The sequence below is a fragment of the Phasianus colchicus genome, chromosome 12, assembly GCF_987193195.1.
Source record: "Phasianus colchicus chromosome 12, bPhaCol1.hap1.1, whole genome shotgun sequence".
NCBI lineage: Eukaryota > Metazoa > Chordata > Aves > Galliformes > Phasianidae > Phasianus > Phasianus colchicus.
The window spans coordinates 1,362,218-1,382,761 of record NC_143447.1 but is presented as its reverse complement, the minus strand read 5'-3'; the positions used below and the strand labels follow the sequence as shown (position 1 = coordinate 1,382,761).

Below are 20,544 nucleotides of genomic sequence, written 5' to 3'. Positions count from 1 at the left end.
AGAACATGGCATATGAAGAAATGCGGAAGCAGCTGGGCTTGTTTCACCTGGAAAAGAGAAGGTTTCTGGGGAATGTTATTGCTGCCTTCAGTTACGTAGAGGCTGAATATAGAGAACATAGAACCAGACTCTTCTCATCTCAGAGGTGCCCATAGAAAACACAACAAGTGATTGTTTGCTCAAATTGCACCAGAGACACACCAGTTGGATTTAAGGAATGAAGTCTCCATGCACACTGCAGCCATGGGACAGGCACAAAGATATGTTAAGGGATCGTCAGCCACAAGGACATCACCAACAAGACTGGATAAGGCTTTGATCAACCTGATTAGGTTAACTCCACATTTAACCCTGACTTAGACAGGAGATAGAAGAACCACAGTTGGCCCCTCTAGTTTACATCTGTCAATCTGTCATTGTATGATGCTAACATTTGATGCTGGCACTTCTTTGCCCCACTTACTTCATCTTAATTCAGTGAACAAGGCTCAGAAAGTTATTACTCTGATGCATTGCAGAGGAGGATCAGGGCAGAGGCCACTCAGTTCATAGAGCACGAACAACTTGACTGCTCAACTTTGCAGGGTTAATATCAGAATTGAATTCATGCAGGAATTTCAGTAGGGGATTGTGTGGCCATAGCACGTGAGGGATCATGGATTAAACATTACCAATTAATCCAGGTGACTCTCCTAGATTGAGAGTCACATTCTGAAGAAGGCTCCCACCCTTAGTTCCCACACATGGTATTGAGGGGGGGGTCAATGGCTAGAGGAGATTTGGCATTTTCCTGTGTGAAAAAAATGACTGCGAAGTCAGTAAAACTGTACTTCAGAAAGGAGATTGGAGCAGTAGGTCACATACCTACCCATGTTGTTGCATGGGACTGATGTGACAATGTCAGAACAAGGAAAGAAGCGGTACAAGAGTCTTTGAAATGTACTAGTGAACAGATCATGCTGTCTGGAAAGCTGTTTTGTAACTGCAAATGTCCCAAGAACATTTTGTTCTTCTAAGGTACTGAGAGCAAAGCCTGGGGTTTAAACCCCTACTTACACATACCTGAGCCAGTGCTTCAACCACCAGTCACTGATGTAAATGTAGACAGATTTGCCACCGCCCAGTGGCTCAGGAAATCTGGGTGAAGAGAGGTGTTTCTGGATACACGACACAGGAGTTAGTTGTGGTGTAAAGTAGAGCTCCTCTGGGTAGCAGCCCTGCCTTGGACCCCTACATGTCACCAAATTACCTTGAGTGACTTCTGGGCAGTGTGGCCCCTGAGTCACTCACACTACTGCGTACACAGGCTTGGAGTACTCCAGGCAATGCATAAGAAGGGTGGACAAATACCCCAGATGGACAAAAGTCACTGGCAACACAGGTTGGTGGTAAGTTCTGTGTTTCTCAGACTGTAAGTTCTTTATTTCTCATGGAAACAAGGGACAGGACAGCCCCAGTGAGCAACACAAAAGGTACAGCAACCCCTCCCTGGACAGGAGGAAGTGCAGGCCTCCTTGCTCTTAAAAATCTGATAAAAGATCTTCGGATGACTTTATCACAAGCGGATTGTGAATGATTAGCTAAGCATCACTGTCATGGGGAAAATTAAATAAAATACAAATTGATGGGAGGACCCAAAGTGTGATACCCTTTAAGCATGAACAAGGAAGTGAGCAGCTGAGGATTGATTCTGAAGAAACCGTAAGTGTAAGCTATGCAAATAACCACCTGTTTAGGAGATTTCTTATTAACCTAAATATGGAATTGATGGAGAAGGCAGAGTGAGTGGTGGCACGTAGGCACAGAGATAGACGAATGTCCTGACTCAGAACAGAATAACGCAAAACCTGATAAGCAGCAACCACAAAATCTCCCAGAGTCTTGATGCAGTGAGGTAAAACTACCCAAGGTCTTGATTATGACCTTATGGCTGAGATGTTGTCACGGAAATCCCTTTCTCCACGATGGAGGACAAGTATTTTCATGCTTTTTTAAAAGACTTCTTTTTTGAAATGTTGTCAAAGATACTGGTGGATCTGAACAAGTGTTTTAGCATTTTCTGCTCTAGTTAGACAGAAACAGAATCGTTAGGCTGAGATGTGCAAGAAGCTTCAGAGAAATCCTGTTGAGCACCTCCAACAGAAACATGGAGACCTCTTCTGGGGTAAATAATAAGGGAAATGAAAGAAACTGCACTGAGCGTAAAACCTGCTTGAGTTGAAATGGTCCAGAGGGGTTTCAGAACTTGCAAAGAAGAAAAATGCATGCTGAGTTTGCCTGATAGAAGTAAACTGATTTACGGTCATGTCAGCAAGGCACCTATCCTCTCACCTAGTAAGGGAACAACAATCCTGATCATCGACTTTTTAGGTAAACACAGTTTTGTTGAGCTGATGTAAAGTGAAGCTGCTCTGGCAATACGGACTGTTTTGCACTGTAAACTTACGATTATGACATGAACTTCATAGTACTGCTACTACCATGCTTGAGGGAAATTTTTTTGTGGTCAGAAAGTCGTCAATACCTACCAGCTTTCAAAAAAAAAAAGAAACAAAAAAAGAAACAACCAAATCCTAAGTAGTTCTTATTTGAAGCTTTCTTTGGTTGGTAGTCAAAAGAGTTTGCCAGGTAGCACTGAAAGGCAAACAACGAGAAATAGACCATGACATGAGCTTCAAAGCTTCTTTTAAACCAGGATCTCAGAGGAAAATTATAGCAGCTGGCCAAGACCTTGTGATAGTTAAGGATCAGACCCACACTGAACAGCAAGTACTATCAGAGAAAATACAGATGGAAAACATGAAGTGGAATCAGAAGGAAAGCTGAAAAGAGGAGAGGAAATCGAAGTTGGAGTGCTGACAGCCATGGCAGGGAGGGGTGGAAGAGCTGAAGGGACTTTGGCTGTGCTGCCAAAGGGCATCGCTGCACCTTGAGAAGAGCCAGCACCACTGGATCCTGCTGGAAGAAAAGAACAAACTTTGTCTGCTGGGTTATTCAAAGCACAGCTTAGACTGCATGGGAATCATTAGCATCCCCAGACGTGCTTAATTCTGGGCAACTCCACTTACTCAGGGTTTTCCTCCAAAATCAGTGGATAGAATCACAGAATCTCCAAAGTTGGAAAATATCTCCAAGATCATCCAGGCCAACTGTCCACCTACCGCCTGTATTTCCCCACTAACCCATGTCCCTCAGTACAATATCTGAACATTTTTTGAACACACCATGGCCTTCCCTGGAGCATAGCTTGAAGGCTGGCTGCAACGTCCCAAAAAGGAGCCACAAGCAGGTGCCTCCAGCAAATAAGCACATTTAGGAGGAGACAGCCACTCACTGTCTTTCTGCACTTTGCAGAAGGGTAAACACTGGGGCTTCATCGAGGGAGGTGTACTGCTGTGTAAACACTGAGTAACACGTCCTGTCACGGCTTCCCTCGCACACGCTCCTTCCCCTGCCCTTGTAACCACAGGTCAGCTCCAATAATTCCACCCTGCCTCTGACAAACATCGCTGGGAACAACAGATGCAGCTGACCCCGATGCGGAAACGTGTCAGCCCTCGCCTGCCTGCAAGGTGAAAAAAAGGAAAGGAAGTTCAGAGGTACTCCCATTCATGCAAGCAAACAAATGCAGCAGGAAGAAGTAACAACATGAGGAGTTGAGGCTATTTTTAAATGGTTCTGGCAACGCTGCATGACACATCCCGAGTGGTTTGTTTTCTTTTTCAGAGGTACAGTTTTCAAGTTCAAAAACTCTCAGCTCGGGCTGTTCGGGGAACACTGGGGTGAACGGCCTGGAGACCTCAGCCTGCAAAGGATCTCAGCCAGAATTCACCGCTGCCTCCCCCAGGGCCCGCCATCTCGAGCTTTTCGCGGAGCCCACCTCCCCGCGGGGCAACGGCGCGCAGACGCCGTGTGGCTGCCAGGCCCCAGGCCTGCCGCCCGCGCCCCGCACCGCACGCCAGACGTCGCTGCGTTTGCGCCGCGCCGAGCGGGGACGCGGCCCGCAGCCCCCAGCCGGCCGTCCCCGGCCCCGCGGCCACCGGGAGGGCGGAGCGGAGCTGCCCGGCGGCGGGCCGGGGGGAGCGGGGCCTGCGGGGCGGCGCCGGGCCGGCCGGGGGCAGAGGGCGGCCCCGCGGCGGGGGGGAGGCTCCGCCGTCGGCCCTTGGACCCGAGAGCCGAGCCGAGCCATGGCGGCGCCGGGGCAGAACCTGGCCGTGGTAGTGCACCGAGCCGGGGACCTGCGGCTGGTACGGGCCGGGGGAGCGGGGCGGGCGGGAGGCAGACGGGAGAGCCGCGCCGCCGGCGGGGATCGCCGAGAAAAGGCGTTCCGGAAAGCGGCGGGGCGGCCGGCGCGTCGCTTAACGGCCGGGAAGGAGCGCCGAGAGGAGCCGGCCGGGCCACGTGCGTCCGTCGGCGCGCCGCTGAGGTGCGGCGCCTCAAACCCGGCCTCGTGCCGGGCGGCCGTCTGCGCCAACGGGCCCGGCAGGAGAGCCGTCACCGTCGGGCGGGCGTCGGACCTGCGAGGCGTGCCGGGCCGGGATCGCGGCGGCGGTGCGGGCCGTTCCCGATGGGCGCAGCCGAAGGCCGAGCGGCGCCCATCCGCTGCCGAGTCCGGCTTGGCTCCCCGCCGGCGCGGCCCCGTTGCGGCCGTCGCCGCGAGGCCTGGCGCCGCCCCACCGAAGGGCCCTGCGCGGCGGGTGAGGGGCAGGCGGACCTCTGGTTCGGAAGCACGTTCCCAGGTCCTGTCGTTCAGAAGGAGTGCACGAGGCTCGGGACGGCAGATGCCGGCTCACCCTATTTGAGTTGCCGGTCTCTAACCCCACCGGCTGAAAGGGATCTGGGGGTCCTGGTGGATGGCGGCTGGACGTGAGCCAGCACCGCGCCCCCGCAGCCGAGGAAGCCAACTGTATCCAAAGCAGCGCAGCCAGCAGGGCGAGGAGTTCTGCCCCTCTGCCGTGTGCTGTGAGACCTCACCTGAGTGCTGCATCCAGATGGGGAGTCCTCGGCACGGGAGAGAGATGGGGTGTTGGAGAGCATTCAGAGGAGGGCCACAAAAATGATTCCAGGGATGGAACACCTCCGTACAAGGACGAGCTGAGAGCCGTGGAGAAGAGGAGGCTGCGAGGTGACCTGATAGCGGCCTTCAGTATCTAAAAGGGCTGTAAGGAAGAAGGGACAGAGTAGCAGACTCTTTGCGATAGGATGAGAGGTTTCAAATGGTTTCAAAATGCAAGAGGGGAGATCTAGGTGGATGTGAGGAGAAAGCGTTTTACAGTAAGGATAGTGAAGTGCTGGAGCAGGTTGCCCAACGTAAGAGGTGGTGGATGATCTGCCCCTGGAGATACTCAAGGTCAGGCTGGACGGGGCTCTGAGCCCCTGATCTAGCTGTTCATTGCAGAGGGGTTGGACTTCTGAATTTCTTTGCCCCGGTGCTCTCGTTGCAGTGCCCCACTGGTCTCATAAAGAGTTTGAACAGGAAACTCTGAGCCTTTATGTGCATTATTGATGAGTAAAGTTAGGTGAGATAATCTTTCCCATGATAACCACAACCTTATGAACCTGTCTGCCATAGGGACAGTCGCTGTGAATTCTGATTCCATGTTACATGAAAATTTATTGGCATAGTTTTGTTAATTCTTCTTTCAGTCTTGTACAGTTAGAGCAGCCTCCCATTTTCTGCCACTTTGAGGTAAACTGGTTTGTATCCTTCCTCTCTTAATATATCTTCTTTCACGGAAGAAAATGATGTGTTTGCTTCACAGCCTCAGTCAGACCTATTGCTGTCTCTGGACTTCAGCAATGGACAGTCCGTCTAGAAATATGGAGTCTTGGGTCATTATGTTTTTAACAAATCAAGCTGGAGGATTAGTTTTCCATTAGAACATTTGTCATTCGACACAGCTGTTACTGAAAAGAAAAAAAAAAAAAGGAAAAAAAAAGTGTTTTTCTTTGGACTGAGGAATCCCACCTACACAGTTTCAGCTGAAAATGTTTTTATCTCTAGTCATTGACTAGAGGCCGTCTGATCCCTGTGGGATAGCTGAGGCAGTCCGTACCTCTGATGTGTTACCAGACTGCACACGTTAGACAGTTTTTACATTAGGGCTTATGTCTAGATCAACTTCTTTAAAAACAAATGTTGTGTACTGTGTCCTTGGTGGGACAGAGCTGCTTCCCTCCCAGAATAAATGCCTTGCATTGACAGTTTCAGTCAATGAACTTACAGCACACTTCACATTGCAGTCAGCAGAATTTGGGCCACTGGTTATTTGGTAGTTTTTCTTTTTAAGAAAGCTGTGCTGTGGGAGATGTGTGCCTGGGTCAACTTCTATCCTGCTTCCCTTTGCCTCGCCCCGCTGCATGTCCTCCAGTTCCTGGTTGTGATGCAGTACCCCTGTAATCAGCCTACAGGTTTGCGGCCAGGTTGTGTTGATGAGCTTCAGGATTTCCATATCTGGTTTTGCACTCGTTAAATTTCATTTTGCTGCTGGAATTTTCTAGAAAATTTCCTCTTCTAAATTGACTTCTGAGATCTTTCATTGCTGACTAGATACTGCAGACACTCTTACAAAAAGATACAGCCAGAGGTAAGCACTGTAGGGGGCAAACACCAGCTGAGGGTTCACTGTTCTCTGATGTCCATCAGATGTTTCCTAGTAGCTGCTGTATTTAAACAGGAGCTCTGGGAACAGGAGATCTGCACAGAGGACTCGTGCTCAGTCTTGGCCTGTGGGCAAAGGGCTCCAGGGTGCATGAAAATTGGAGCAGCATGTGGGTTCTGCAGAGAGCAAGGTTAGCACAGACAGCTTTGATGAGGACTTCCTTAGAAGCATGATCCTAGAGTTGGGCTTTTGGTGAATTTCTTACTGTTTACAGGAAAACAAATGTAACCTTATCCCCTTTACTTTCTTAACATTCAGAAGAAATGTATTGCAGAGTATCTTTAGAAGTGGAATGTTCATGTGTCCTTTCTGTGTTCTTGACCCCAAACTTCAGAGATGTTTGGAAGCACAATGTGCAGTGGAGCAACATTGCATCGTTCCATCTCAATGTTGTAAGACCCAATAAAATTCGTCCTTTGTCTTTTGAAGTATCTGGGGGAGATCAGTGAAGGCAGAAAGCTTGCAGACCATTTGGGAGGAAGGATGGCCTGTGGCCAACAGCCAGCACTCTGTGATGACTTTCAGAAGCCTGCACTTATTACTCAGACCATAAAGAGGAGTTTGTGCCAATTGCAAGAAGAGAATGTGACTTTAAACATGGTTTACAGTGGCATTTAAAGTGATTGACACGTTTAGTTATTGCTCTGTAGTAAGAATATTTTCTTTATAATATGATCATAGAATCCTTGGAATTGGAAGGGACCTTGAAAGGTCATCTAGTCCAACTCCCTGCGGTGAACAGGGACATCCACAGCTCCATCCGTTGCTCAGAACCCTGTCCAGCATGGCCTTGAGTGTCTCCAGGAACAGGGCATCCACCACGTCTCTGGGCAACAAGCACCTGAGTCCCTCTTGTCTTTTTCTGTTTGTCCACAGGAAGACCGTCCGATCCCAGAACCGGGTCCCAATGGTAGGTCTGGAGATGGCTGGTTCTGCCTGCCTCCTTTGCTGCTCTGTTTTCTTTTCTCATTCTCTTCTGTCACTCCATGATACTATAAACAGCTGAGAAAGTATAAAATAATCTAAAAAAATAATCTGCAGCTGAAATTGATAATGCTGTGTTTCCCTTTGAAGAGAAGAGCTGGAGCAGTCACAGAAGTATCCGAGTATCTGGTGCTTTTTTGCATCCTGTTCCATGTATTTCATGTTACACCGCTCTTGGGACAGGCCAGAGGGTCTTATTGAAGGGCTGAAGTAACAGGCTAGGTGTATGGGCTCATGGGAATTTGATTCACTGCTCTCTCCAAGGCTGAAATTATACCTTAGGCAGAAGGAGAAATTAAATGCTCTTGTGTTTGCTTCAGGAGTCAGCATGCCCCTCTTAGTTTGTATTAGCTTTCATTGACAGGGATCTCACCTTCTTTTAAGCTTTCCTGAAATTAAAATCCTTGTGTAGTTTTATATTTCAGCATGTCTCATGAATGTGCTATCTGTCCTTAAAGTGTGTTCTGGCACATTTATTTAATTCTAGTAAATCTGGATATTTCAGAGCTGGTTTGACTGTGGTCATGGGACACAGAGACAATGATTGTGTCTCTCTTCCCATGATAGAGAGGGTAAGTTTTTCTACATGGAACCTTTCATCCCTTTCTGGCAGAGGTCCTCCTGCGGATGCATTCTGTTGGGATCTGTGGTTCTGACGTTCACTACTGGCAGCATGGTCGAATTGGAGACTTTGTGGTGAAGGACCCCATGGTGTTGGGGCACGAAGCTTCCGGGACTGTCATTAAAGTGGGAGCAGGAGTGACACATCTGAAACCAGGTGATTAAAATTGAGTCTGTCTTTTGAGTTTTTTGTTTTCCTGAGAGTGCATTGATAACAGGCTGGGCTTTTCCATTGCAGTAATGCATCTGCTTTTATGAACTGTGGGTCACCCTCTTCTAAAAGTGCCACAGTGCTGAGTATCACCCAACTTGACTGCAGTGGTTTATGTTTTCCTTAGGAATATCTCAGTACCTTGTGTTACCTTGATCTGCTCTGTTTGTGTTTTAGTGCAGGTCATAATGCATGCTGATAAAAGGTATCCTTTGAGGAAGCTGGAGATAGCTTCAGAAACTACATGCATTACTCTTGCCAACAACCTGCTGTTAATGTTTCTTCAGTGTGTGTGTACATGAAGGAGCAAGTGGCCTCCTGCAGTGGGGAGGGCCATTGGAGCAACAGTACGAGGTCTCATGTTGTGACCTCAGCAGTTTGCAGAAATGTCCTAGAAAATGGACTTAGCAGCAAACGTTGCCATTTGCTGATGACTGAGAGATAAGCAAAGTGGAGAGGACAAGAGGGAGGTAGCAGGGTGCCTGGGTGATGGGGTGCAGATGAAATTCAGTGCAGATGAAGGAGGAAGAGAAATTGCTACGGGTTGTGAAATGCAGAGAAACCACATGCAGTGTGGTTATCCCCAAAACTGAATGTAATGGGAGGCTGGGAGAACATTCAGCATGTCCTGCTCCTCTCTTCCCTGGGCATTCCCTGTGTGCCGTATCACAGACATCACAGTGAGCTAGAACAGATTTTTGCTGTAATCCTTCCTTTCCTTAGTCACTGTACCTGATTAAGAGCCTTTTGTTGGACAACTGAGAGAATTTAGCACTGACTGGCTTTCTCTGTCTAATAAAAGGAACTGTCTTCTGTCCCTTGTGGACTTGTAACATGGCAGAGCTCTCCTGCTTTGTCTTAATTATTTCTTACTCTGGTTGCTACAGATTTTGAATGAGATCTGATCAGTGTGGGACTGCTTAGGCTGAAAGCTGTCTTTTCATCTATTGAGGCTTAATGCAGCTAGAGAGAGGTTTATATGTGACTGAGCCAACATCTGCTCTGAGGCTGTGCCTCTGAAACACCAGCTCTTTTCATCTAACTGTGAAGGTCTTGGTGAGGAGGCCTCTGTAAAGGAAGTGTTGGGAACTTGCGTGCTGTGAGCAGTGTGATCTTTTTCAGCTAACAGATGTCCCTCGTGCTTCTCCTGTGCCAAAGTTTCATGCTGTTCTGAGCTACCCATGCTGTGTGCCCACCTTTCCCTCTGAGTAACACACTCTGCTTTCACCCTGGCAGGTGATCGTGTGGCCATCGAGCCTGGTGTCCCGAGAGAAACAGATGAGTTCTGCAAAGCTGGCCGCTACAACCTGTCTCCAACCATCTTCTTCTGTGCAACACCTCCTGATGATGGGAACCTGTGCCGCTACTACAAGCACAGTGCCAGCTACTGCTACAAGTCAGTCCTGCACTCTGCAGAGAATCTTACACTCCCTGCAGGGGGATTAGGTGAAGCAATCACCCTTGGCCATTTGAGTATCACAGTGAGCGCTCTTCACTTGAACACAACAGGTTTTGTTGCTTTCTGATCCACGAGTAGCATGTAAAGGCTGGGACAGCAGCCACTTTGCAAAGGCTTTATCAGGCAGGTGTAGCTGTCCCCTCTGGCGCCAGACATCAACAGACGTTTCCTGCATATTTCCTACAATATCACTGCTGTCGTACCCTATAATTATTTCCTTTTTCTGCTTGCTCCCTGCTCTTGGAGCCTTTTCTGTTGTCTTTTTATATCCTTGCCTTCTTACAACTGTGCCTGCAGGTCTTTGATTCCAGTATTATTGCTGCTTTTCAGGAAGCACCACATCAATTGCTGACACTTCGCTCTGGCATTTGAAACAAAGTCACCCCAGTTATAGCAGAACAGGAGGAGAAAATGGCATCCCTGCTAAGCTGCTTTTTTTTTTTATGTGGCACTGAGTGGCCCCACTGAGCTGCCAGTATTACACACGTTTTCATATCCACCTGATCAAACTTGACTGCGCTCTTAATTGTGGCAGGACTGACATGTTTGCTTAAAAGCAAACCTGTGCTTAAGTATTCCAGCAAATTACTATGCTAAAAATTGCGTAAACCTGTACAGTATTATACCCATGTACGTATGTTTACATGGGAAGGTAAAAATAGGGTAAGATTCTGGTTCCTTGAGACAGGTCTCTATCTGGAGCTTTTCTTTCTCAATCTGTGTGAAGCAAGGACTTCCCCGGAGTTGATCTGCAGAGGCAGCATTCAGGATAAATCGTTCTGAAGGAGACATCTGAATGCTTTTACTTCTCAGGCAGGAAGGTCCTTTCAAACTGGATCCCAAGCAGCTGCTAGCAGAATGAGATGCAACTCTGTATGGGCCTAACTTCTTGCTGTACAGACCTACTATCATTGATTTTTCCCTGTTTCATTAAAATATCATTTTCTGACGATATATTACAAGTTCTTGCTGGGGAGAAATTGGCTGGTTTTTTCTATCTATCTTACGTTAGGGAGAGGTCTGCTGTTTTCCCCAGTTTCAATATCTGGGGATATTGCTTTGGTTAATTAATTTTTTTTTGCTTAAACTATGAAACACAGCCTGGTTCTTCTGGGTTCAGATCAGCAGTGCCATGGCTGTGTGATGCAGAGGAGGTTCCCTGGCATGAAGTTGCTCTGTCAGCACAGATTTGCCAAGAAAAGCTGGTGGCAGAGCTCAGTGGGCATTTGTACATTTGGGCAAGTATTGTCTGTCTTTCTGCAGGACGTGATGCCAAACTCTCTGGCATCCAAACTCTTGGAGTCAGCCCTTTGATGCCTCCTGGAGATAAGAGACATAGAGACATCTTACAGCTGCCTTCCCACAACTGTCATTTCCGTTGCTTTGTCTTCGTGGTGGCCTGGCTGAGCTCTGACCTTGAGCTTCCCAATGCTGTCCCAGCACCCGCTGTGTGAGAGGCCACACTGGTGGCTTTCTGAAAGTCTGGGATTTATTTCTGTCAGCAGCACAGAAGGGATTCACCCTCCTGCTTTTTTTTTTCCCAACAGTTTTGCTATCTGCCTTATGCTTCTGTTTCTGTCCAAAAGGTGTTTGATACCCTCTGTACGTATTCTGTGCTGTCTTCAGGGACCAGTCCACTTCATGCATCATATCCAGGGCATGATAAGGAGACCTGCTTCTGACTGCCTTTGCTTTATGTGGAATCGCCATTGGCTTGTGCTAGGTAGCAAGGTGTTTCCTGAAGCATGGAGGAGCTGCACTAGATGATCTCTTTAAAGGTCCCTATCATCTCAAAAAATTCCATGATTCTATGGAGCTACATGACTTGACCTAGATGAGGGGTCTGGGACTTCACTGATGGGTCCCAGCTGTAGGGCAACCTACAGGTGGTGTGGAGAAGTTTGTGGGACTCTGTGTTGGGTACTTAGGCAGTACAGCCTCTTGAAATGCTTTTCAATCCTGCATTTCTCACTTGAGAATGTACTTTGCAGTGGTTAATTAGACCCATGTTTAATCTTCAAGTATCACTTGAAGTATTGCTTTCCTCATCACTCTCATAAACATCCTTGGTTACCGTTGTCCTGTGTCTGATTCTTGCAGGCTTCCAGATAACGTCACCTATGAAGAAGGGGCCCTTATTGAGCCACTTTCAGTGGGAATCCATGCCTGCAGAAGAGCAGGAGTCACTCTGGGAAGCAAAGTCTTTGTAAGTGGCTCAGGTATGGTAGAACATTCTCAGTCCCTGGGTTCTCTGCCAACAGTGGCACAGAAGGGAGTGGGTAGGGTGCAGGCTATGCTTCTAGACTCAGATGGAAGTGTGGGTCACGGGAGAGTTTTGGCAGTGTCAGGGGAGACCTTGAGGCTGTCCTTGCCCATGCTGCACTACAGAGCTGCGCTCTGAGAAGCCAGAATGCAGAGTACAAGGCACACTGTGCCAGGCAGCTCAAGGGAGCAGAGGGCTGGGTAATGTTTTCATTGCAGAGTCCCTTGTGTAGCAGTAGCTTCCCTCCACATCTGCTCTTGCTGCACTGAGATTGTGGTGATGCTGTGATCCGAGAACTGCCCACCTGGTAGCACAGACAGAGCCCAGCTCTGGGCACACTCGAATCCTGCAGCTGATGCTGTCTGACAGTTGTAAATGTACTTTTTCTGCCCTTTGTACCCAGGACCAATTGGCCTTGTTAATGTGATTATAGCCAAGGTGATGGGTGCAGCAGCAGTGGTAGTTACAGGTAAGTCTTTTCAATCTTTAGAAGCATGCTTTTTTCACGTGATACAACAGAATATCTAGTTCCTTGCTATAACTTCAAGGTCACTGCTTGGACACCTCGTGCCTGTCCCTGAATGCACTAGTAGTGTGCCTTTTTGGGGGGAATCCTAACAAACATCTTATTCTCCAGGACAGACAGGCTGGATTGCTGGGCTGAATCCAGTGGGGTGAGGTCCAACAGGACCAAGTGCCAGGTCCTGCAATTTGGCCACAGCAGCCCCAGTCAACACTGCAGGCTTGGGGCAGAGTGGCTGGAAGACCACTCTGTAGAGGAAGCAGACCTGGGTGTATTGGTCGATATTTGGCTGAACACAAGCCAGCAGTGTGCCCAGGTGGCCAAGAAGACCAGTGGCATCCTGGCTTGTGTCAGAAAGTGTTGCTAGCAGGAGCAGGAAAGTGATTGTCCCTCTGTACTCAGCTCTGGTGAGGCCGCACCTTGAGTGTTGTGTTCAGTGTTGGGCACCTTGCTGCAAGAAAGACATCGAGGCCCTGCAGTGTGTGCAGAGAAGGGCAACAGAGTTGTGAGGGGTTTGGAGCACAAGTGTTATGGGAAGTGGCTGATGGAGCTGGGATGGATCAGTGTGGAGAAGGATGCTGAGGGCAGAGCTTATCACTATAACTACCTGAAAAGAGGTTGTAGGGAGCTGGGGATCAGCCTCTTCTCTTGTGTAAGTAGTGATAAGACAAATGGGAGTGGCCTCAAGTTGTGCCAGGGGAGATTCAGGCTGGTCGTTAGGAAATACTACTGCTCCAAAAGAGTGGAAAAGGTGCTGGAATGGGCTGCCCAGGGAGGTGGTGGAGTCACCCACCCTGGAGGTGTTCAGGGAACATTTAGACATTGTGTTGAGGGACATGGTTTAGTGAGAACTATTGCTGATAGGTGGGCAGTTGGACTGAATGATTTTGTAGGTCTTTTCCACCTTGGTGATTCTGTGATTCTATGAATGTTCTCTGCCCTAATTAGAATCTGTAGAGCATACAGGTTGCAACTGGTGCTTCTCTGCGAGGTTATATGACCAGGCTAATTACACCTCTTCCTAGCAGAGATAGATTATGGCAGTGCTAGTTGCATTGCTTCAAGGGAATAAACCAGAGGCTAATGAGTGGTTATTGGATCAAGCCCTTGAAGCTTCCACTGGAATTTGAGCAGGTCTCTTGAGAGAAGAGGCAGTGCATCTGCATTGTAAGTGTTATAGTTGCAGATGTTCTTTTTGCTTCTCCTGCCTCTGTTCGCTGTTTGTTTTCTTTCTGTTTCTGTTTTGAGCTCTTCTGACCTCAGCTTTCAGGTTTTGGTTTATGTTGTGCCTTTGACTCACAGAACAAGGCGTCTTGATTACCAGATTTTCTCTTCCCTATAATGCTTATAAACATTGATTGTGTCTGCTTCTAATCTTTACCTTGATAACAGGCAAACTCAATGTATTTTATTCCCTCCTTGATGCTTTTCTTGGAGCTTTGCTCCAAGGAAGATCTCCTTCCTCTTGTAGTTCTAGATGGTGGCCTGAACAAGTTATTTTCATGGTCATTATGTGTCCAGCCACAATGTCCCTCTACATTCTGTCTTGCTGCTTTTCTGCTAGGGAGTGCATTTTCCACTAGTTAGTTAGTGACCAAAATGGCCTTTTCAGGAACCCTGCATTTCAGAAATCCTTGCCTAACTGCATCCTGGAGAAATAACAATCCAACATGTTTTTGTTTGGGTCTGGAAGACCTCTGAGCATGGAGATCCCACCAAGCAGCAAGCAGAGGTTGCTAAAGAGTTCTGGACCAAAGCCCCAACATGATTCTTTCAGAAAATTGTTGCTCCATCTCCCCACTTTGGACCAGTTTCTTTTGACTTCTTGGTTACTTTTTTTCAGTCTTCAAGTTGAGAGATAAAATTAAGGTTCCACCCTTTTGCTTGTCCGGAAGGATCCTTCAATACTAGCTTGCGTCAGAAGCAAAGACTGCTTATTGCCTTCCCCTCCCAAAATGCTCATACTGCCAAGTCAAGGGCCTTTTTTGCTATGCTGGCCCCACCCTGCAGGGTGTGCTCGGTGGATGTAATCAATTCAGGCCTTAGATTTTGCTAAGTGTTGTCATCCAAGGATGATGGTTACCGTAACAGGAAGATCAACTTGATCTCTTGTATCACACCCTTGCAGCAGAGCTGAGCTACTGCAGAGGTTGGTGGGTGACCCAGTCCACGGGTGGGGAAGAGACTGATGAGCTGGCAGGGATTGGTGAGGCTGAGGCTGATGGGTCACCCCTGTGCCCCAGCCCTGGTTCTGCTCCGATGTGGTCTTCCCTGTAGCTCAGGAAGCTGCTGTCTGTGAACTAGAGGTCTGTATAGCATGTGCTGCAGGTGACCATAGGGAATTCTTGGTACCCGTGTTGTAGGGTGAACAAGGTCTGGGTAATGATCCTGCCCTGTAGATATCTCCACATCCCCATCTGGGGCTGAGATACTCAGAGACACCCATGCAGGTGCCACTCTAGTCAGATGTTTGTGCATGACATGAGCTGAGAAAACGGTTCTGTTTGCCTTGTTGTCTCTGGGAATTTTGCTGTGCTTTTGGTGCCAGCTTTTGGAACCAATACCTGTGAGGTGACTGATCAACAAGGCCCTTTTGTCATCTGCCACCAAATTCTTTGAGTTCATCTCACACAGTTTTCATGATGTCTCTGAGGAACTTTGTCTGCACAGCACACTGAAAGCTCATAGCTTCAAATGTTTCTTTTGGAAAACTATGCACAAGTGTATAACTCTCTAACAGAGCTTTTCCCGAGTGTGGGAAGAACTCACCTCCTCTGGCTGCTGTCATAGCTGGAGCCAACGGATGTTGGCTTCTGGAGGAGCTCCAGCACTGTAGCTAGAGACTGACACTCAGCTCTGCCCTTCCCAAAAGCTCATGTGCACCAGAGCTTGGCTTTCCTACCAGCTATGACAGTTTACTTGATACAGAATATTGGTGCATTGGTAACCTTCTGTCCTCAAAGGCATGTAGAAGAGCAGCCTTATACCCCAAGCAAGTGAAGCAGTGATCAGATGTTTCTATAAGAGTGTCTTGCATTTTTCTGTCACTTAAAATACACTTGGTATTTCCTACCTAAGGGACATTATTTCCCTTGTGCTGTTAAAATCCTGAGTCCTGAGTGCTGGTGCCTCTGGAAACCCTGGAATTCAGTGTCAGGGAAGATGAATAACTAGACCAAGTTCAGCTCCTTTATGAAGGTTGATCAACACAGAACATGTGAGAGCTTCAAGAACATTTCCCAGTTAAACTGGCTCATAAGAAGCTTGTGTGATTTGGTAACTTCTGTGGGATTAGAAATGCAAGACCAGTTACTTAGAGAGGCAGTGAGAACACTGATTATCTCTGTCTGGGAAGTGAAAATTAATTTCTGCCTGAAGGCAAGAAAGATGTGGCCCTGTAGTTCTTTAAATGAGAATTTACTCCCAGGAGTTATGTGGGATTCAGCCACACTGAGGTTTAAAATCTAAACGACTTGGTCCTACAAACTCACAAGTGCTGGACAATACAGTAGCCTTCTGATTGAAGAACCTGTAAATCTGGCAGCTTTAGTAAATGTCTAACAGTGATTCACACAGGCCAAGTGCACCAAGATGTTACCAGAGGCCTGACTGATGGTATTGCTTCTCTTCCTGCGTTCCTCTCCTGTGCAAGGACTTCCTTTGATGAGCAGATCAGGAAGCTGACACCAGCTGCAGGAGAAGTGGGTGGTTTTCTCCATGGGTTTTGCTCCCGTGCACTGAGGTTTGAGAGACACCAGCCATGCCAGGCAGAAGTGCTGCTTAGCTCTTGAAGTGCCTGAAAGCTAGCAGCTTTTGTTGTTTGAGAAGTCCCTGAGTGCAGTTTGGTGCCAAGTGTGACTGTACACTCTGCCCAAGGTGCTCTGAGCTTGGGAAGAATAGAGGTGACTCATGTCTCCTACAGTATCACCTTGGAAACCCGAAAAGGTGAGACTGCACTGAGTTTCCAGCCTTGGCTTTTCCTCCTTCAGCAGCATTTTATAATCCTTTGTTCTTCCTTCTTGAAACTCCCCCCAAGTTTTCCTGGTGCTCATCTCTGGGTGTGCCTGCACCTGGCCATGAGCCTTTTTGCTGCCGGCAGGGACATGTCCATCACCTGCCCTGGCAGGGCAGGCCCTCTGGCCTCACATCTTTCCAGCACTGGGGCTGATTCACAGCAGCTCACATCAGAGCAGTGAACTCACCTGTCCTCTCTCCTGTTCTCTGCCTTTGATCCAGACTTCTTTCCCAATGTAAACACACAGGCCTCTGCAGGTCGTGGCTTTGGCAGGCAAAGAGATGATTTCTACCTGGAAATCATAGAATTGATGAGGTTGGACAAGACCTTCAAAATCATCAAGTCCAACCACACTGCCTTCTAGTTCATGTGCTTCTACCTCTTTCTTACAGCAATTAAGTGTCCAGCTCCTCCTCTCTGGAGATGTCCCTGTCCTCAGTGGGGCTTGGGGTCATGTGGAAGACAGAACACTCAGTGTCCACGATACAAATCATGGACCAGAAGCACCTCTAGGTGCTGTCCATAGCAGGGTGATTTGTGTGCCATCAGGTTGCAAATCAAAGCCTCAGTCTGCAAGTGCCTTTGAAAGATATCGTTGGGGGTGTCAGCAATAGCCAAATACCTTAACTAACCCTTAACTAACCCTTAACTAACCCTAACCCACAGAAGGAGAATACAGAAGAAGTATTGGGATTTTGTCTTACTGTAGGCTGCCTTTTGCCTTTTTCTTCACAGGTTCCTCTGCTTATTCTTCGTTGCCTCCCCTAAAAATGAGCATGTTTCCTCCCTTCCTCCTCTCTGAAGCCTGATGAATTTGAGGGAGGGGATGCAAACCCTTTCCTGGTTGTGTGCAGCTAGCCCATATTCAGGCCCCAACAACATGTGCTTCCATCACCTCCTTAATGGCAGTTATCTGCTTGCATCAAGGCTGGGCAATCCTTTGGCCTGGGTGGGCTGCGGAAATTCTTGGGACTCATCTTGAGGTAGTTGACAGCTGGGCACTGAACAAGGTGGCTCTGCTTGTCAGATAGAGGCAGGAAGCAGACTGCAAGCTCAAGGTCTTGCTCCCTCTCTAGTTTGTGTGTTGAGCTGTTGTTGACATGTTTTGTCCCTCCACAGATTTATCTGCCTCTCGCCTGCAGACTGCCAAGGAGGTGGGGGCAGATTTCACCATTCAGATCAAAAATGAGACCCCACAGGAGGTGGCTGCCAAAGTGGAAAGTCTGCTTGGCTGCATGCCTGAGATAACTGTGGAGTGCACCGGAGTCCAAGCCTGCATCCAGGCCAGCATTTATGTGAGTACTAGTTGTCCCTGAGATAGAGCAGTACTGATTTTTGCTTTCCCTTTCTGGGACCTGGTGATGGATGACAGTACCATTTCAGTACCATTCTCTCAGTTTCATTGGGCTTAGCGCAGGAGAGAGATGTCTGTAAAACCACGAACTAGGGACAAATTGTCCACTGAGGGATGATTAAAAAGTTAGTCTTTGCAGACAACACGGAAATAATTGTCTGATTTGATGCAAGGTGCACTTACCACACTGACTACAGGAGCACCGTGAAACCCAGGCGTGGCTACACAGCAGTGTCAGGGAGCTGGTAGAGCATAGAACAGCATCTTTCATTAAGTCCCAGTGAAGAGAATAATTAAGAAAATTCATTCCAGCAGGTGAAAAAAAGCAGCTATGGAGGGGATATTTTGCTCTTGTGAACTGTGTAATGGTAGGATGTGGAGAAGACACTTCCCTGAGGTTTGCGGTGAAATTCCAGGGGAGCATCTGTCTCGTAGATGTTTTAAATGTTTCCTACTGAGATCCAAAAGTAACTCTTGTACTCCTAAGCACCAGTCATTTTTCAGAATGAAATTTAGATAACAAAATCCCTCAGAGATTTTCTAAATATTCCTTTTCAATCCTTGTTTATCACGTGTTTCACACTTAGGGTTTCCTAGCAGCATCCTGCCTCTCCCAACTCTTCCACCGTGGCCCAGGCAATCCGTCACAGCCACAAAGAGCACCTTTATTTTTAGACAGATGGCAAAATACAATATATCTGTGTGTCTTTTCTCCAGGCCACTCGTTCTGGAGGGACCCTGGTGCTGGTGGGGCTGGGCCCTGAGATGGTGACTGTGCCCATTGTGAACGCTGCGGTGCGGGAGGTGGATATCCGGGGGATATTCCGCTACTGCAACACGTGAGTCTCACCACTGATGGTGTCTCCATGTCTTTCATTCCTGACGTCCTTGAGAAGACTTTTATTTGCTCTCGGCCCTTTGTGCTGGGAGATGCTAAGCAGCAGCTTTGCCCTCCACACTGCTGTGTGAAAAGCTGGCTGCATCTGCCTTCCTAACTGTTACATGGTCTGTTTTGAGACAGAGGATTTGGAGAATTTTAATGCACACCCAGCCTTGCTGATGGTGCCTTCTCTCATCATGAAAGGAAACCTCACCGTTGTTCTTGTTGTAGGCCTGTGCTTGCAAGGATTAGCAAGAGCTGTGCTTAGTTTTCATATTTTACTGGAGCTGAGGGTGTATCAGTAACCCATTTGAAGGCATATGTGCTTTTTATGGGGAACTGAACTGCACAGTTTGCAGAAAAGCAGGTCTTCAAGTGTTCTGAGAGCTGTCCTAGACCTGAGGGCAGGAGAATCTCAGCTATCCTCTTTGGTCTTGTTCTCTGGAAGACTGCAGGCAAAATTCCCTTGGTTGCCTGGGCTGAAGAAATTACTGTAATGAAGCCAGGTCCCTCTTTGCTCTTTCTTTGAGGCTCCAAGTTCTCACTTCCTGTGTTTCCCTTGCAGGTGGCCTATGGCCATTTCGTTGCTTGCATCCAAGCGGATCAACGTCAAGCCCTTGGTTACACACCGCTTCCCCCTGGAAAAGGCTCTTGAGGCATTTGAGACAACAAAGAGGGGTGAAGGGGTAAAAGTCATGCTGAAATGTGACCCCACTGACCAGAACCCCTGAGATGCTGTGGTGCCCGGCCCTCTCCCCATTGCACTGCCTGTCTGAGATGCAAAGCATGAAGCCATGAGAGGCCGATGTATGGCTGTTGCATGTTTACACAGTCACCTTATGCAGGCAGTGTTTAGTAATAGAGCTAAGAAATCAAATGATAATGAGGGTGAATGGCACTGAGGGATACATGATTTTGCACATCCCTTTGAGGATGCTCAGGGATTGTGACAGCCTGTGGAACAAAACCTGTCCAGGGAGCATTTGAACATTCAGATTGTTCACCCCATGCTCTTCACAAACAGCAAACTGCAGGTCCTGAAAGCCCAGGGATGTTTTGGTGAAGCTGGGCTTGGAGGCTAGCTGGGACCATGGCTTCTGTGTCATCCTGCCCCCAGTAGCTCCTGCAGAGCAGGCTGGAGCGTGTTTGAAGGAAGCTGCCCTGTCTCTTGCTGGGAAAGCAGATCCTGGTCTTTACGTGGCTCCTGAGGGTGGGCTGCTGGTGGGGAGCACAGCTTGCTTTTAGCATGGGGGGAAGCACAGCAGGGGAGCAGCATCACTAAGATAATACCACTGTGAATGAATTGTAACTTCTCTGGGATATCAGCCCTTCCTGCTGAATTAGTGAGCCATGAATGAGGTACTTGTCAAGGAGCAGGTTGCAGATAAAATCCTAATCTTAGATTACAGTTGTGTTAATTTTAATCTAGGAGATCACTCTGAGATCCCTTTCTTGGGCCGGTACTGGACTTCCCACAATAAATGCTACCTTCCTGGTGTCTCTGTGTCCTCTGAGGTGTGTGGTGGATGGTTTGAAGGGGTCTGTCACTATTGGGCTGTGCTGTCCTCTTGG

General features: G+C 48.1%; 1 protein-coding gene across 2 annotated transcripts; it reads left to right on the top strand.

Moving 5' to 3' along the window:
• The first annotated feature begins 4,093 nt into the window (after positions 1-4,093).
• SORD (sorbitol dehydrogenase) lies at positions 4,094-20,470 on the top strand. 2 transcript variants are annotated; one of them, XM_090148579.1, is made up of 9 exons: positions 4,094-4,247; positions 7,539-7,572; positions 8,260-8,424; positions 9,715-9,874; positions 12,038-12,156; positions 12,604-12,669; positions 17,903-18,033; positions 18,810-18,931; positions 19,538-20,470. In XM_090148579.1, exons 1-9 carry the CDS (start codon positions 4,188-4,190, stop codon positions 19,701-19,703), a joined length of 1,023 nt encoding a protein of 340 aa, XP_090004705.1. In that variant the 5' UTR covers positions 4,094-4,187; the 3' UTR covers positions 19,704-20,470. The 2 variants fall into 2 exon arrangements, with proteins under 2 accessions (XP_090004705.1, XP_031472036.1); XM_031616176.2 differs by having other exon boundaries at positions 17,858-18,033.
• The last annotated feature ends 74 nt before the right edge of the window (positions 20,471-20,544 follow it).

What these genes read in the sequence shown, in the direction of transcription:
- SORD (XM_031616176.2), top strand. Translation starts at nt 4,188, where the DNA reads ATGGCGGCGCCGGGGCAGAACCTGGCCGTGGTAGTGCACCGAGCCGGG. An exon ending in GAGCCGGGGACCTGCGGCTG is followed by an intron (nt 4,248 to 7,538) that starts GTACGGGCCGGG and finishes GTTTGTCCACAG; the next exon opens with GAAGACCGTCCGATCCCAGA. An exon ending in AGCAGCAGTGGTAGTTACAG is followed by an intron (nt 12,670 to 17,857) that starts GTAAGTCTTTTC and finishes GTCCCTCCACAG; the next exon opens with ATTTATCTGCCTCTCGCCTG.